General features: G+C 42.4%; 1 protein-coding gene across 3 annotated transcripts in view; it reads left to right on the forward strand.

Moving 5' to 3' along the window:
- Positions 1-18461, forward strand: part of MME (membrane metalloendopeptidase) — a 96412-nt gene that overhangs the window by 18853 nt on the left and 59098 nt on the right. For all 3 annotated transcript variants that reach the window (XM_008142213.3, XM_028146482.2, XM_054713660.1), the window contains exon 4: positions 17711-17872. In XM_008142213.3, the coding sequence (XP_008140435.1) occupies positions 17711-17872 (162 nt within the window). The remainder of the gene's footprint in view (positions 1-17710; positions 17873-18461) is intronic.

Consider the following 18461-nt stretch of genomic DNA (forward strand, 5'->3'; position numbering starts at 1 on the left):
ATAGTTGAAGTTGGGATGGTCAATTGGTGGAAGCCTATATCAACAGAGTGGAGAGTAATGACTTGGATACTGCAGAGAGTGATAATAGAAGGCTAGTTTTGCCTTTCAATGTTGTGAAGTGCTAGAAGGAGAGAGAGCTTCCTGGGAAGGGGTTGTAGTTAAATCAGAGAGCTGGAGGGAGCATTCTGTGAGTAGGCTTAGGATAGTTACAGTCCCGTCTTCTTACCTAAGGGAATTCCAGAAATGCTCTTCTAATTCTGCTTCCTTTCACATCCCAAACCCTTTTCTTTCCTTCTTTAGAGAGATAAGTTTGCAGAAGACACTCTTCTGAATGGATGTAAATGTTTGCTGACAAGAGTAAGATTCTAGAATATAGAATTAGTTCCGACAGGTTAGGGTTTGGGGCTCATGTGTTGTCATATGAAATTGTATCACTCAAGTGGGTAAAAGCAACCAGCAAGAGGAGATGTTGGCCTCATAAGTAATATAAATGTCTAACCACTATGCTGTACACCTGAAACTAATACATTACAATTGACTGTCAATTGTAATAAAAAAATTAAAAATTTTTTTTTAACAAAGAGGATATGTCAGAGGCCCACCTATCTGGCATGTTATTGTGGCCCTCTTATTTGATAGAATGAGAATTACTAATGAATACAGTTTTATCTTTTTACTAGCCTCGATATAAACTCAAAAGCGAATCAATGACTTCTTTTCTTGAGACAAAATGTTTGTTAAACAATTCCTAGAGGCCAGATCTTCCTTAGAAATTTCAAACAAAGAAACCTCAAACAGAATTGTTACATTTCAGATATCAAAATGTATTTTTTAAAACTCTTCAATCCAGAGGAATCTGTTAGTAGTAGTGAAGCTAAAAAGGGTAAGGGGTGGGTTCACAGCACAAAATAGATGACTGGAGAGTCAAATCGAAGTCAATTAGGAGGTAGCTAATAGCAAGCAGTGGGGTCTTGATTGCTTAAGGCAGAAACAAGCAAGCCAACTATAAAATGGTGGCTGTGGCCCAGGCCATATCTTTTATGTAGTTTCTTTTGTTAATGAAGGCTTTCCTGAGCTTCAAAGAAATTATTATTTAAAGAACTCCCAGATCATTAAAGACTTATGCTTTAAGATGTGCTTCAGGACCCAGTAGTTCCTTATAAACACTTCCAGTAAAGAAAGCTTTTGTTAAATCCACTGGCTTAATTCTCTGGTATAATTAGATTAGCTGAATAAAATTAGGATGTTTTTGATACTTCTGCCAGGCTCAAACCAAAATGAATTCATTGTCCCGAAGTACATGTATACAGCAATTAATGATATCACTAACTTAGAAGGCAAGAAGCAAAATATTAATAATTGTGTTTGTCCAGAGAAATAAGTTAATTATATCTGAGTGAATCAAATAATGGAAACAATATAAAAAGGTCATTAAGAAAACAGAATTTCTCAAAGCACTGTATATAATATTCTGTAGCAAGGATATGACACTGTTGAGAAGAAATGGCACAAGCAAAACCTTGACAATCCCTTTAAACTCATATCCATGCAAATAGGAATCTTTTAAAAGAGAATATAAGATAGTAGCAATAAATGCTTTGAAATTTTAGAAGATATATTTCAACTACAGTAATACAATTAAAATAAAGAAGTGGGAAGACTCGAGAAGTTGATGAACTGGTTGAGTTCCATGCAGGGCCCCTGTTGCAGGATCAGCCCATCGCAGGCCCCGACACTCACAAAGGCCAAAGTCAGTGGCTCTGGCTCCACACCCAGTCAGTTTCATGCCTTATGAGCTGCTTTTGACCTCAGCTCTAGTAAGTGGGTTCCTGATTGTGTCTTGGGATCCCACTTCTGGCTCATTCCCCAGTGCTGGAAACCGAGCTTGTGCTTTTCTTCCATCTTCTGGGACTGAAAGGCAACTTAGTACTTAACCTCATCACGGTTGGCCAGACCCTGAAGAACTTTCTTGGATCACCACACGTTGCCTGCTGGGCCTCATCCTGTGTAGCTTCTTTCCCTTGTTCTTAGTGGGAAGCTTCCTCTGTTCTGACCCCTTGTAACCTATCTAAGTAAGATTCAGTCTCATTGCGCTGCCTCAGACTACTCCTACCTGAGCCCAGTTTATATAGATGACAAACATTTCGTATGGAAGAAAATGTTTCTTTATATATGGAGAAAGGACAGTTCACTAATTTTGGGAAAGCCAAGGATCCTGCTTTTCCTTGAACCATCAGCCACCACATCTATTAATTTTTAAAACTTAGGAAAAAGGAATCAATTGTCTTGTTTTATTTAATACCAGAAAATCTAATTATGTGAGAAAGTTCAAAATTTTTCAGATATTTCCTATCTGACTTTAAGGGAACAATAAAAGTTATTTTAAAATTCAAGTGTAGCAACAGGAAAAAGAAACCAGTATCAAAATATTTTAAGATTATGCCTGGCCGGTGTGGCTCAGTGGTTGAGAGTCGACCCTTGAACCATGAGGTCACGGTTCCATTCCCGGTCAGGGAACATGCCCAGGTTGCGGGCTCAATCCCCAGTGTGTGTGTGGCTGGGGGCCGGAGGGGGGTGGGGGTCGGGCATGTAGGAGGCAGCCAGTCAGTGATTCTCTCTCATCATTGAGGTTTCTATCTCTGTGTCCCTCTCCCTTCCAATCTGAAATCAATAAAAATATATTTTAAAATGTTTTAAGATTCTGATATAGGACATGTGTGGTTTTTAAAGTTTTTAAGTTAAAGATGGTGATAATTTACTGTAAGAAGATTTTGATTAACTGAGAATGAAGGAATCTTTTGGAATGTCCGTTATGGACCTGTTAAGTGTGCAAAGTGTTGGAATTAGAATCCTTGCTTTGGGTGGAGGATTATAGTTATCACTAGCTTTCCCGTTGCAGGAAAAATCCTGCAATAGGATTTCCTGCTGCACTCTACCCCGCCTCCGTTCCTCCCTTGTCCCCCGCCTCACCTTCTCCTCCAGCCCGCCCGTGTTTCGCTTGGCCCCCGGCCCCGCCTCCACCCCACCCTTGTCCCCCGCCTCGCCTTCTCCTCCAGCCCGCCCGCGTTTCCCTTCGCCCCCGGCCCTGCCTCCGCCCCGCCCTTCTCCTCCCCCCCCCCCCCCCCCCGGCTTGCTTGCTTCTTCGAAGCTTTACTCCCTTCTGCAGCTCTTGGCTTCTTTGGACACTGTCTTGATATGCAAATTAGCCGCCATCTTTGTTGGGGTAATTTGCATACTCGTCCTGATTGGTTGGTGGGCATGGCTTGGCTGGTGGGCGTGGCTTAGGTGTAGCAAAGGTGCGGTCAATTTGCATATTTGTCTATTATTAGATTAGATTGCTTTTATAGTCTATGGGTAAACTGGAAATATACTTTGATTTATTTCATACTAATAATTCATTGCCTTGTTGGTGGTCTAAGGCTCCTTCTCTCACCTAACCATTTAGTCATGCAAATGATGACATGATATATGAGCCTTACAGAAGTGGTTGGCAACAGCTTAACATGTGCAATCCACAAGAACTCTGGATTCGTGGGGAGAACTAGTCCAAACTAGGACTCATGAAAGCGTAAGTTGACTTGACAGGCTACGTGTTAGAGTGGCGATTTAAAACTTCATGATCAGCCCTAAGGATAGGCTGAGAATAAAGAGAAAGCTGTTCCCGTGAGATGGCCATGATAAGGACTTCTGGGACATGCTGGCTCTTTCCTTCATCCTTGGCAAAGTAAGTCCTCTTCCCCATGGTCAGATCCCTCCACTTCACTAGGTGGGGTGACAAAGGCCAGACCCCTGCCTATTAGCTCCCACATGTCTGCTTTCCCCAATCAAAGACAGGCAGGGCTTCTCCTGGGGTGCTGAAGCCTTGAGAACGTAGACTTCATCCTCTATCCATCCTGCATCCTTACTTCCAAGGACGTCCTCCTTCACCCTCACAGAGAGCCACTCTACACTCTAGTCCTCTTTCGTTGCCACCTTTGTCAAGGCCATCACCCACCTTCTCTGCCTAGAACACAGCTCGGGTGGTACCTAACTCAAATATTTGATGAATGAATGAATGAATGAATGAATGAAATGCTCTCTGTCCTTTCCACCTTTGCCTAGCTAATTCCTCCTTCACTCCCAGCACACCCTACCCACTGCACACAAAACTCACCTCTTACTTGTGGTTAGTTGGCTAATGTCTAGGTTGCCCACTAGAATGTAAGTGTTGACTGTCTCTCTTATTCCTCATTCTGTTCCAGCAAGGTGCATGGCACATAGCAAGCTGTCAATATGAATGAATGAATATTTTATTTATTTTTGGACTTATTCTCGGGTTCCTAATTCTGAGATCACAAAACCATTGCTATCAAAGCGAAGTGATTTGTCAGGGCACCTCGTACACAAATACCGCAGCAAAGGAGTGTTTTCAGCCTGGCTTTGTCCCATTTATGTAAGTCAGATTCTCTGTTCTGTAGTTCTCTGTCAGAGCTCCTAAGGTTAGCCCTTTTCTGTCTGATCCATCTCCTTCACTAGCATAAAAGTCAATTGTTCCCTTCTTAGTTTAATTTACTTTGATAATTCTACCCTCTTAAGCTAGAACTAGGTCAGCAAGGAAACGGTTTCTATATGTATTTTTCTTTCCCACTCTCTTCCTGTTTCAGGGATTATTGTCAACTGATCTCCTACTCAGGTAAACATTTCCAGCTCTCTAGGACTAAATTCTCCACTAGTCTGGCCTTCCCCTTCCTTCCATCTCCAGTTCTCTCGGAGCTTCTCCCTTCTCAGGGACTCATTTCTGCTCTCCTTTCATGAACCCCGTGCCCTCCTTCTCTTGGATGCCACTATTTAGCTAAGTGTTGCCATTTTCAGCCACCGTTGTCGAAGGCGCCTCCATCCCTCGTTGCTTCATTCATAGCACGCTCATTCTAATTCCCAGTCAACGCACACACACAAGCATATAGAAGGCCACTGAGGTGCTCCTTACCTCTAGGTTCCATATAAAATAGGAACTTGACATGCCAGCTGAACACTGGGGACACCTGGGAATTGAAAATGTGACCTGAGTATAACAACCCTTCATATCTAGATGCAGTTACATTCGAGGAGGCCATGTGCATTATGAAAAAAAAACAAAACAGCCTTGTTTCAGAGGAAAACCTGCAAGCTCTATGAGGGCAGGGCTTATGTCTGCTTGTTCACCATGGTACATTCCGTTAGGAATAGTGTCGGACACAGAAGGGTATTCAAAAATACTGGTCACAATGTAATGAAAAGTTTCAGTCTTCTCCTGCTCCACAAGGAAAAAAATCCTTTGGAAGAGGCAAATGATTTTGCATGATCCTTTGGGACTTCTATAATAGAAAGGACTATTTATTCATTAAAAAACATAAACATGTGGAGCCAGACACTGCCTTGTGTCAACTAAGCGCTTCGTTTATTAATAAGTGCTACATTTAATAGCACTCACTAGAGAAGAGCTTTTTATAATTTTGACTTCACTTAGGCAGCATCCTACAAGCACTGTTGACCCAGTTCATCCTCCTGCCATGATCTTTTTGCACCACACCCTACCAAAACTGATGCAAAGGCAGAAGAAGGTTTTGGGTTACTCTCAGTAATTACATATTATTGAAGTTGGCCTGATTATTCTTGTTCAGTAACATGACCTAAAATAGCAAAATGTGTTCATGGGAGAAACATGGGCATGTAATATTGCTTTCTCTTCGGAGATATCCACCCGTGTCCTGGGAACTTGGGATCTACCTGAGAGAGTTACTAAGGGAACAACGTAGCCTTTTCATAACCTTCTGTATATTTCCTTTAAAAAAGAACTTGATTATTATTCACTAACATTAGAATCAACACACAGCCCTGATAACTAATTTTAAGTGATATATTGCCTTTAAATGGAAGTTTAACCTCTAATAGCTTTTTGCTAGCAAAGAATCTTTTAGGATTCAAAATGCAAATTGGACCTGAAAAAGAAAAATTATTTTTAGACTTATGGCACTTCAATTTAACTGTAACAAAGTTTCAGGGCTTTCATTTATTAGCAGAATATGTTTTTGGTTGTGAAATTTTAGAGGAATCCCTATTGGAAAATTCTTGAGTGTCCTCTTTTGGCTGCGAGCCATTCATTTAAACAGGTTATGCGATAAAACTGAAGAATTTCATTCATTTGGGGAAAGCCAACTAAGGGTTATTATTGTGGGTCCATTAGAGTTGGGATTTCTGTGATTATCTCAAGAAATTTTAAAATCCAGGGCCAAATGAGGTGAAAACATTCATGTAGCTATACTCACGTTGTGGAGCAATTAAAATTTTAATTGGGCATTTAAAGAATCAGAAAAATACAGTGGTTTCTGTATCATTTAATTTGGATTTTCTCTCTCTTGTTATTTGGAGTGTGGCAGAACGATATTGTAGAAAAAAATCAGCTTAAAATTAAACCTGGGCACAATCTAAATTCATACTGGTGACCTTGGGCATGTAACCACTCTGTACCTACATTTCTTTTAAATAGAGATAGCATGTCCTACTTTTCAGAGCAGTTATAAGGATGAAAAATAATTAAAATCAAAATCATAGTTAAGAGCTTAGACTGGTCACCAGGATGCTTAAGGTCAAACCTCAGCTTTGCGATTTAATAATCGTGTGACGGTGGGTACAGATTCCTTACCCTCAATTTCCACATCTTTAAAATGGCTACACAAACATCGTTACCATATAGAGTTAAATAACTTAGAAAAGTGCCTTGCATGATTGACATATGTAAAACATTGACTTCATTATTACTACATGTATCTTTGGCTCAACCCAAATGAAAAATTGTCTAGTTAACATTCTATATATAAATCTGATAGTTTATCTATAAATCTGATAGTGAATGGATTCTTAGTTAACTATAGGTCTGTGCCTGTGTGTGTATGTGTATGCCTATCTATGCATTTAAGGTAAATTGGTCACATGTATGGAAGAAATATAATTATAAATTAAGTATTCCTCTAGCTAGAGCACACACACACAAAATAGGTCTCCTTTCTTGAGAGCCGAAGCTCTACAGAGTAAATTCTCTGTGCTTGAAAACTTTCCTCCGACTTACTTGTGTAAACCCACATACAGTTTCTGAACAGTTAGTTGTAGAGTGGTGGCTTTTCTTAGAGCTGACCAATTAGACGGGTCTAAGACTTGACCTTGCCTTAGCCGCAACTTAACCAGAGGTTGACAGAGAGGGTTTGAATTAAATGATAAACTCCCAGTCCAGGTTACATTCAGCATCAGGTATTGGCCCACCCTCAAGTCTTTTCAATTGAGTTGTCACAGAGATAGTCAGGGAGAGGGATTTTATTTAACACTGAGGAGTGGATTGTGGAAGAATCCAGAATGTTTGTAATGCAAACCATTTGGTTTTTATTAGCATTAGTCTATGTGCTTGCTCATTTTCAGTCATTTTCTCTTTAGGAATGGTCCCCCAGATTCTAGTTTCCACATTTCTGCTTTTGAATTGAGTCCTTTGTGACCCATTGTGATTACATTGCATTTTCCTTGTGTCCTTTCAGAATGTTCCGACTGTGCCTTAATTTTGGTTGGGAGATGGGTGGGAGGATAGTAAAGCAGGGGAATGTGGTCAGCAATACTTTCAGGATGCTGTCAAAGGAAGTTCGTAAATTATCAAAAAATTGCCTAGGAAGAAATATCAGGCTTGGTGTTAATAAAGCAAACATTTAGGACAGAAGATTGGATGAGAAATGTGTGTCCTAAGGTCTTCACAGGAATATTTGCTCCTGGTACCTCAACCTTTATCTGACCTCTCCTAGGCACTTCCAGAACAGTCCTAAGCTAGACTGATTATAGTGATTTTAAGATAGTGGAATGAAAATGCTGTGCGGTTGGGGTCAAAAAGCCAAGAGCTTCAGTGGAGTTGGGGAGAACAAGCTGAAAACGGTTGTGCTCACATACCATTTCCTAAACCTTGCTCCATGCAGGGTGAGACTAGCCAGTGAAGAAATTCCGCTGTGGAGCCAGATAAGATGCCTAACCTATTTAACATGTTTGCACTCAAATATGTTGTGGCTGGGAGTTTTTAAAATACAGTGGAAATTATTTGCATCCCATTTCCACTTAATTTTGTTGCCTGTTTTATACATTTTCCTAGACATTTGGAAATTGGACAGAAGTATAAAAAATCCTAATCATTTGTGAATTCCCTATTTGTTAATTTGCCTCCGGGCTAAACTTTATTTGTGATTTCAGATTCAGTATTTGTGATTTCAAATTCAGTATTCAGACATGCTCAGATTGGTGAAAGATTTGCGTCACTATATAGGTGCATACCCAGCCCAGGTCCAACACGGAGATTGTAAGCATGGGTCCTTCACTTGGTCTGTTTAGTGTGACATTTTTTCACATATTTTATGCATTTTGCTGGTTATTTTGCTGCATAAAATGTCCCTCAAGCATGGTGGTAAAGGTATATCTGACTTTCCTAAGCACAGGAAGGCTGTGATATGCCTTTCAGAGAAAAGATAAGTGTTAGCTAATCTTTGTTCAGGTATGAATTATAGTGGCTGTTAATTGTGAGCTCAATGTTAGAATCAATGATATATATTAATAAGGTATCTTTAAATTCAACAGAAACACACATAAAACATGATTTTGTATTGATTGGTTGATGAAAATGTATGATCAGAAACTCACAGGAACCTAACCTTGTGCTTCCCCAGTGATTCAGTATGCTCTAATTCAGTGTTAGTGGTGACATTAGGACAGAATTCCAGTGAATAATGAGAATTAGCTATTTGTTTTGTAATTCTCATGAATTACATTGCATTCTCACCGGAAAGCATCGGTGACCTACTAAGTAGGGACCAACATTAAATAAAATTAAGCCCACAAAAAAAATGCTACAGTACAAAGCTTTGTGCTATTCAGATTATTTATTTGTTGTTATGTGAATCATAGTTATATCAGGTTTTCTTTATATTACTGGCAATTTCCCCAGAAGCTCTGTACACATGCAGAAATTTCTTTAAAACACACACACACACACACACACACACACACACACACACACACACATTCACAGGACCAGAAAACTAGTTTGAGGGGATATACATACAGTATATAAACATTGACATATTTGCTGTATACATGTTTCTACACACAGACCCAGGGAAAAGCCCTGAGACTGAAAATCTACCTGTGTAATCAGAGGGCAGGAAAAGACAGAAAAAAAGAGGCTGACAACTCCAGCATCAAGAGTGTAGTAAGGGAACTTACATATGAAGTGCATCTTGGGCGATGGAAAGACTGTGTGGCAAGTGCTAAAGAATTATATAGAATAGGACAGGATAGGATGGATAGGGTACTGGTGTGTGATCTGCTCCAGATAAGGGGAAACGGCCTTACATGCTTGCCTCATGCAGGACAATGGCCTGATCCAGGAACCAGCATGCTATGGGGACGTAGGGGAAAGGTCGATCAGACAGTCTCTGAGATGATTTATGGGAAGCAGCCTCTCTTCTGGCCAGATCTAGCTTTGGGGTCTCTCCTCCACAGTATAGTGCTTCAAATCCCATATTCAGTTAGCATCCTATTGATGTGATCAGAAGGCAGATAGGAAAGGGGACAATTTTGCAGCACGAATCATTGATTGGAAGACCAAGGCTTTTCTCCTCAGGAGGTAGACATGCAGCAGGGTTCCAGAGTGGCTGGAATTCCACCATGTCCAATCGTGTTCTAGCAACTGGTGGAGTGATCTAGTTTCAAATCTGTTGCCTGCAAGGCTTAGATGCTTCTTGAGATAGAGAGCTCATCTTAAATGCACAGAAAGTCAAGCTCAACAAAAATGTTTCTTGGACAAAGCCTTGACCATCAGAGACGAGAAGTGATCCTGAATATAGTGTAGTGTTTGCTATTGTGATCTACTCCCAAATCGCACCTGCTGGTCCTTGTGGTTCTTGGGAGAGGGAAGCATGGAGCAAAATCTGGAAGAGCCCTTCACCTCAAAGCAGGAGTCCACCTCTGGACTCCTCTAAGACAATGGAAGTTGGAAGAGAGGCATTTTCAAACAGCTCCAGCACCAGAGGGAACTGGGTCATGAATGGGGTCTGGGGTGGGAGGTCGTGGAGGACAAAGTCAGCACAGTAGAGGGGAGGCCTGGGGAAAGGGGGCTTGTACAAGAGACACATGTGTGACTCCCTTTAATGCTGTGCTGGGGACTCAGAGACTGAAGTGCACTTAGAACTATAGGTTGTCATGATGTGAGTCCACTCACTCACAGGCTGGAAAGATATCTACACTAATAAAAGAGAAACATGCAAATTGACCATACCTCTGATACCCCCACAAGCCATGCTCACCAGCCAATCAGGAGCAAGTGTGCAAGTTAACCCAACCAAGATGGCGGTGGCCACGGAGTTGGAGCAAGCAGAAGGCTTGGGTTGCCCCTGACAATGGAGGAAGCCCTGCCCTGGCCTCTGCTCAGGGCTACAAAGTTTCAATTATAGAAGATAAATAAATCCCAACAAATATGGCAGCGGCCACAGAGCTGGAGCAAGCAGGAGGCTTAGGTTGCTCCCGTGATGGAGGAAGCCAAGCTTCCCACCCGCCCTGGCCAGCCCTGGCCTCCGCTCAAGGCTGCAAAGGTTCAATTATAGAAGATAAATAAATCCCAGATGCTTCCAGCCAGCCCTGGCCTCCGCTTGGGTTGCTGGGGGGCGTGGCCAGCCTGCAAACCACCACAGGCCCCTCACCCAGACCACCCCATGCCCCAAGGGAACCCTCACCCTGATCCGGGACACCCTTAAGGGCAAACCAGCCAGCCCCCACCCGTGCACCAGGCCTCTATCCTATCTAATAAAAGAGTAATATGCAAATTGACCATCACTCCAACACACAAGATGGCTGCCCCCATGTGGACACAAGATGGCTGCCACAAGATGGCCAGCAGGGGAGGGCAGTTGGGAGGAACCAGGCCTGCAAGGGAGGGCGGTTGTGAGCAATCAGGCCAGCAGGGGAGGGCAGTTGGGAGGAACCAGGCCTGCAAGGGAGGGCGGTTGTGAGCAATCAGGCCAGCAGGGGAGGGCAGTTAGGGGTGACCAGGCTGCAGAGGAGGGAAGTTGGGGGCGACCGGGCCTGCAGGAAAGGGCAGCTGGCGGGGGGGACCCAGGCCTGCAGGGGCGGGCAGTTTGGGGGGACCCAGGCCTTCAGGGAAGGGCAGCTGTGGGTGGGGGACCAGACCAACAGTGCAGAGCAGTTAGGTATCAAACAGGCTGGCAGGGGAGTGGTTAGGGGTGATCAGGCTGGCAGGCAGAAGCGGTTAGTGGCAATCAAGAAGGCAGGCAGGCGAGCAGTTGGGAGCCAGCAGTCCTGGATTGTGAGAGGGCAGTCGGACATCCGTCGAGGGGTCCCAGATTGGAGAGGGTGCAGGCTGGGCTGAGGGATACTCCCCCACCCCCGTGCACGAATTTCATGCACCAGGCCTTTAGTGAAGAAATAATAGGCCTCATTCATCTAAATGGGCCCATCTTTACTTTCTGATATTGGGTTCTCTTGCCCTTATTTTCTATGTTTCTCTATTGTCTGATCTGATGGTTCTCCCTTTACTGCTCATTAGAACCACTCAGGAGGCCTTAAAAAAATGCCTGGACCAGCTGGCTGGTGTGGCTCAGTAGGACTGAAGGGTTTGGGTTTGATTCCCAGTCAAAGGCACGTACCTGGGTTGCAGGTTCACTCCCCCCAACCCCCCATTCCTCACCCCTGTTGGGGCACGTGCAGGAGGCAACCAGTGTATATGTCCTCTCATATCGATGTCTCTCTCTCTTTCCCCACCCCCTTCCACTCTCTGAAAAAATGGAAAAAATATCCTCATATGAGGATTAAAAAACCAAAAACCTGGACCATGCAAAGATTCTGATTTAGTTGATCAGGGTAGATCCTGGGCATCTGTATATTTAAAAGCTTGTAAGATGATTCACATGGTTAACCAGAGTTGAAAAGTACTGCTCTAAAAACATGACTGAGATTGTTCACTCTCCCTACCCCAGTGTATTCTATCCAAGGAGAGGTGAGGCAGGAACCCTGTTAAACATGCAGAAATTTCTTTAAAACATGTCCACATCATGTCCACGTCAAGAAGATGCACTCCTGGAGGTCCCTTTGAGAGTGGGTGGCTTCCACACCACTTTCCCGTCTGCTTGCCCAATGGGAAGAATTCATTTAATTTTCCCCTTTCCTTCTTCCTGGCCACTACAGCCCCTCCCAAGTCTTGATGCTTTCTCCTGCCTTTGACCCAGCACTAGTTGCTGGTGATAAGGTTGATATTGGGGAAGAAGGGGAGCTGTGGTTTATAAGAGTAGCAGGGAGAAGAGGAAGTAAAGAAGAGGGCAGGGCCAGGGGTAATTGAGAAGGAATGGAAAAGAAGAAAATATAAGTTACTGCTTCTCATATGTTCCCATCTGCTGTATCCAAAGTATGGTGGGAAGAAGATGAGCTCAGAGCCACAGATACTTAAGTGCAAGTCCTGGGACTCCATCATTTATTAGTTCTTGATTTGAGGAAAACTACTTAATCTTGTACAGTCACCCACCCTTATCCATGAGGGATACGTTCCAAGACTCCCATGGATACCTGAAATTGCAGATAAGTATCAGACCCTATAGATAGTATGTTTTTCAGCATACCTTTTTACTTAAAGGAAGCACTTTACAGCTACTCTTCAGCATATTTTGAATTCCCAGCATCACTATTCTTGTGCTTGGGGGCCATTATTCAGTAAAATAAGGGCTACTTGAACGTAAGCACTGAGATCCTGGACAGTCAATCTGATAACCAAGACAGCTACTAAGAGACTAACAAGTGGGGAGCATATAGAGCATAGATATGCCGGATAAAGGGATGATTCACATCTGAGCAAGATGGACCATGGCAGTGTGAGATTTCATCATGCTATTCAGAACAGTGTGCAACTTAAAACTTAAGAATTTTTTTTATTTCTGGACTTTTCTATTTAATACTTTTGGACCATGGTTGACTGTATGTAACTGACACCATGGAAAGCCAAACCACAGATAAGGGAGGACTATTGTAGAACTAAAAAGTGGTGATGCTCAGGAATTCAAAGCAGGCCTGCCTGATATAAGCACCCCAAACATTTCCCTAATCCATACCCACACGATAGACCCTTGGTAATGAATACAGTAATTAATACCTTCCCAGATGGTAGTTGAGCTTGTTTTAAAATTCCTATAGTCAAATAAGTTGGGAGAATGTTACAAGAAGATTAGTTTGGAAAATAATGGTGTGTCATTTATTATCAGGCTAGAAAATTCAGAATTGTCATTCACAAGAAATAAGCTCATTATTAATAGAAGATTACTTTTTCTTGTCTTTATGTGACTATTTTCTTCAATTAAAAATAGACTTTTTTTCTTACTGCGAAAGCAGTACATGTTCATCTAATACAAATTGGAAAATAAAGATAAGCAAATAACACAAAATTAAACACACTCATATTCCCTCCACCCGGATATAACTGCTGTAAATGCCCTCTAGACTTTCTGTGCTTTTATACAGATTTTTAAAAATCCTAGTCTACTCTCTCCTTCACCTTAAAAACATCTGGTCAACAGCACTCCCCATCAGTACATTTGCCTTTACCACATCCATTTTTATATCTACTTATTAAGGTGAATCATTTTGTTTTTAAAACCACATTTGTTTATTCAGAAGTCACAGACCCAGAGATAAGGAAACATCTGAAGAGCCCAGGTGTGACTCGGTAGAGTGGTTGAGTAATTCAAAACAAAGTGCAAAGTATAAAAACAATTACAACGAGTTTGACAGTCGTGTGTCTGTTTCCTACAGCCCTTCTACCCACAAGTCTACCGCTGACTTCAAAGAAAAGTCAGTGCAGAGGAGGTCCGGAGGATAAGGTGCAAAACCAGAATCAGACCCACGATAAGAGATTAAAGGAAGGTTGATCAAAGACCCGGCATAAAATTGCTAGCCCTTGACTTGCCTTGGCCCATGGCCCCAAAATACTCATCAGAACAGAGAGCTCTCTTTGAAGTGATTGGAAGCGCCCATACCCAGATGAGCTCTCTGGTCAAAGGGAAATTTAAAAAGGGGCACAGGAAGGAGTTTGCAAAGTTGCCTCTTCCTATCTCTTGTCTGCATATCCCTCACAAATTGTTTGGATGCTGCTTCTTTGGTTTGTTGTCCAGATGTAAGTAGTTGTTGAACTGTCCTGGGTGTGAAGTGAGGAATTTAGCCTAAGAGGAGAAGGGTTGTCTTTGTTCCTTGTGGGAGATTTGGGAAGTAACATGGCAGTGGGTTTGCACTCATGAGCATAACAGCTCTGCAACCACCACTCCTCCTTTTTGTTCCGGGTGTTTAAAAGGGCATGTGGTATTTCCAAAGAGGCAATAAGATATGCTCATTTTATTCATTCATTGCTTGTTCACTGCTCTCCCTACTGGGGGTTTACTGCTCTTTGTGGTGTTAGGACATAAAACATCCATTGCCCCAGAGAGGGGAAGAAAATAGAAGGGTTCCTCAAATGGCAGTAGCCTTTACAACATTCAGGTTAAATTTTTTAAAGTGTTTTGAAAGACAAGAGTTACATAAAATTGCTAAAAATGTATGCTTAGAACATCATAGTTAGCACTTCTTTCAGGCTCCAGTTTTGTTTTGTTTTTCTCTTTACATGATAATCTTCTATATTTTTAGGATCTATGTTTTCGTTTCCCCTGCCATCGTTTCTTCATTTCCTTTCAAGTTCAAGGGGATTACTTTTTCTCTCCACTTTTTTTTAAGACTAATTTTCTAATCTTTACCTGGGGTTTCAGGTTAATGTTTTTACTGATGAGTCTGGATTGAGCATCATGTTAGGCTCCGTGAGAACTGGGATATGCATTTCCTCCTTTATCAGAACCCACAGTCCAGGGGAGGAGATATGGATTTTCCAACAACAGATAACTAATATGATGCCAGCTTTGTAGGGATTGTCCTTCATGAAGAAGGAGGATTTGAACTGGCCCTTGAAAATGCCTGAAATTTCTAAATGTGGAAAAACAGAGAAAGGATATTTTAGTAGAAGTTGAGACAACATGGTCAAAGGTGTGGAAGTGGGAAAACTGTAAGGTGTTTCACAGCAGAAACTCAGTACATTCATTTATTTGGGGCAGTTGGCTCATATGAGGAAGGAGTGAGAGAGAAGCTTCACTGGATATAATAGGGTGAGAATATGCTGTGGGATCTGGAATTTATTAGGAATGCAAAAGGGTTACATTGAGACCGTGGGAGTGGAAAATGGTATGCTGAATTGTTATGACAGTTAATCTGACTGGCACACAGAATGGGTGGCATGGAGAGATGCCTGGGGCCATAATTTGGGTGAAAGTGCAAGAGTAGAGCCTGAGAGAAGGATGTGGGGTCTGAAAGAGAATGGAAATGGTGGCAATTGGAAGGATGGGATGGACTCTGGAGCTTGTGAAATGAGAATTGGTCTGACCTGCAGAGTGGGGGAAGGGATGTGGAGGAGGAAGGAGTTACAGGACTCATAGATGATTCGGGAATATTGCCACACAAACATACTTGCATATGTTTTACTGAGGTACTAGGTGATGGGAATACAAGGAGGTTAGGTTCATCATTAGAATGGTTATGAAGACAGATAGGTAACTACAATGAGAAACCCAATGTAACTTTATCTAAGCATAAAATACTGAATGAGGCCATGAGCTCTCAGTTCAGAGAAAGAAAAATTCCCTGAAGTTTGGAATAATGGAAGCTTCAGGAAAGAGATGGGACATAGATGAACCTTGGATAGTGGATAGAATGTGAAGAGAATGGAAGGAGTTAAAAGGGTTAGGTGGGCCCTAGCTGGTTTGGCTCAGTGGATAAAGTGTCGGCCTGCGGACTGAATGGTCCCAGGTTCAAGTCCAGCCAAGGGCACATGCCCAGGTTGCAGGCTCCAAAGGCCCCCCCCCCCCCCCCAGTAGGGGGCATGCGGGAGGCGGCCAATCAATGATTCTCTCTCATTGTTTCTATCTCTCTATCCCTCTCCCTTCCTCTCTGAAATCAATAAATAATAATAATAATAAAAGACTTTTTAAAAAAGGGTAAGGTGGGTGGGGTCAGGGGAGAAGCAAAGGCACAGGGTAGGGAAACACAGGTATTTGTGATACACAGAGCAAGCCCATCTGATTGGAGCAGGAGTTTGTATAAAAGTGCAGAGAGGGGAAGGGGGGAAGGTGGAGATTTGATTGGTCCAGTAAAGATTTAGAGGCCAAATTAAGGAGTTGTAATTTAACCAAGCTACTGTGAACCCACTGACATTTGAGCAAGGGAGTGGCCTATGCTAAAGGGTGTTTTTTGGAAAGTTTAATCTGTGAAACTGTGGAATGTATAAATGTAGGGAGATAGTACTAGGAAGGTAAATAGCTGGGTGACCTTTAGTCAAAAGAGAATGAAGATAAACTAGGTTGACATTGATCATGGAAAGAGCATAGAAAATAGACAAAGTTATTACCAATAAGTCCAAGGTCAAGGGAGAAATAGACTTTTACCCAAGGTTCAAACCTTGGAGGCTGTGAAAACAATTGTCCTATATATCAAAGTCTAAAAGTCCAGGGAGAACTGGTTTGGAGGCAATCCAGAGAGTTGGAGCCTGAGATGGCAGCCAAGCCAGTGGGTCCATAAGGTGGTGAGGCGGTGGGACGGTTCGAGGCTCAGCTGGAAAACAGACTTGCCATTCCAAGTTGAAATATTCCTCACAGCACAGCAATTGTGTGACGTTTTTAATGAAATGATTTTAGTCAGACACTGAAGTGTTTCCAGAAGCTCATTGGAGAACTTATACTCTCTTGATACAGATGAATTCTCAATTGCTCTCCTGTTTTCCTTGCAAAACAGTTCACCTTGTCTAAGAAAGAAAGAACATGCAGAGAGCAGTGGGAAGGTTTTTCTCACTATTCCAGGGGTAGAGATTGTGGGCATTGGGCCTCCTGTAAATGATTCTTTCCTGCAGTGGAAATAATTCATGTTTTATGCCTCTTTCTATCCATTGCAGCACCTAGCACAGTCAGTGTTTTGTACATTGGAAGCACTCAGTGGTTGATTTGCGTCTTGCAGTTCTCAAAGATAGAGGAGTGGACATAAGAAAAACTAATGCGCTTACAGCCAATTTTATGACAGACTCTACATAAACAAATGCAAAGGTGATGTCAAATTTGAATTGCAAAAATGGTGTAAGCAAGGTTCAAGAAGTAATAAATGTAGCATCAGATCTTGACTACAGTGATCAAACCCGTTAACAATCCCTCATCCCTTGGAGTTTGAGAGACATTCAAAAGTCATAGCCCCTTGAGAGCAGAGTCATCAACTCAGATTGTCAGGATGAAGAGTGACCTTGTATTAACTCCAAGCCCAGGCCAGCCTAGGCTGACCTCTGTGTGGTTCTTCATCTGAGATAGAAACTAGCAAGAACCTAAGATGTAGGATGGAAGGCCTCAGACCTTTCAAGAATAAAACCCATCAACTGTAGTAAAGGAGGACTCTCCTTAGATAATATTCATCATTCCACTCTGAACTGACAGTTACATGTGAGAAAAAGGAGCATCAGGCCAGTAGACTTGCTCATAAGGTGGAAGCAACATACCTTCCCCCCGCTTTTAAACTAAAGAAACACACCCCTTTGTTTTGTCTCATTTGTCTGGTCCATCAGCTGCTCGACTCATCCAGAACATGGATCCCACGGCCGAGCCTTGTTCCGACTTTTTCAAATACGCCTGTGGAGGCTGGTTGAAACGCAACGTCATTCCTGAGACCAGCTCCCGTTACAGTAACTTTGACATTTTAAGAGATGAGCTAGAAGTCGTTTTGAAAGGTTAGTGAAGTGTGTGTCTGTGCACCCAAGATTTCTCTCTTAATCTATCCATTTTTAAAGATACAACTCTTGGCCTTTGTGGGGAACATGCGCAGGATTAAAGTCATAGCCCCTCCAAGTTTTGTGGAACCACCACTTAGTCATGCTGAGGGTGGTAGGTACTGAAATGGACATGTTGGCATCTCTTAGCATTCCTGCTTTCATTTTTAGCCACACAAACAATAACCCTCTTACCTCCAGAGATGGCATCTTGATGCCATTATACAGAAGGAGAAATTAAGTCATTTCCACTAAACACCACCTCCCTAGGCTTCCCACCCCGACCCTGTGTTGACGTCACTATAAAACGTCTAACCCAGTTTAAGACCCCCTCCCTGGGAATTTGAGAAAGTCATATCTAGTCCCCCACTATCCTCTATCCTTTGTTCTCCTCTAGAAGTTACTTTGCAGAAAAACGAGTTTTGCTATTTTCTGACATCCCAAATAGTAAAACAATTCGTTCAATGTATTGGGAACCTGAACACACTAAGAGAATTGTTTTCCAGTCATCAGGAGGACTATCATATTAAATTCCAAATTCCTCTGTGTT

This window comes from Eptesicus fuscus, chromosome 3 (assembly GCF_027574615.1).
Source record: "Eptesicus fuscus isolate TK198812 chromosome 3, DD_ASM_mEF_20220401, whole genome shotgun sequence".
Classification (NCBI taxonomy): domain Eukaryota; kingdom Metazoa; phylum Chordata; class Mammalia; order Chiroptera; family Vespertilionidae; genus Eptesicus; species Eptesicus fuscus.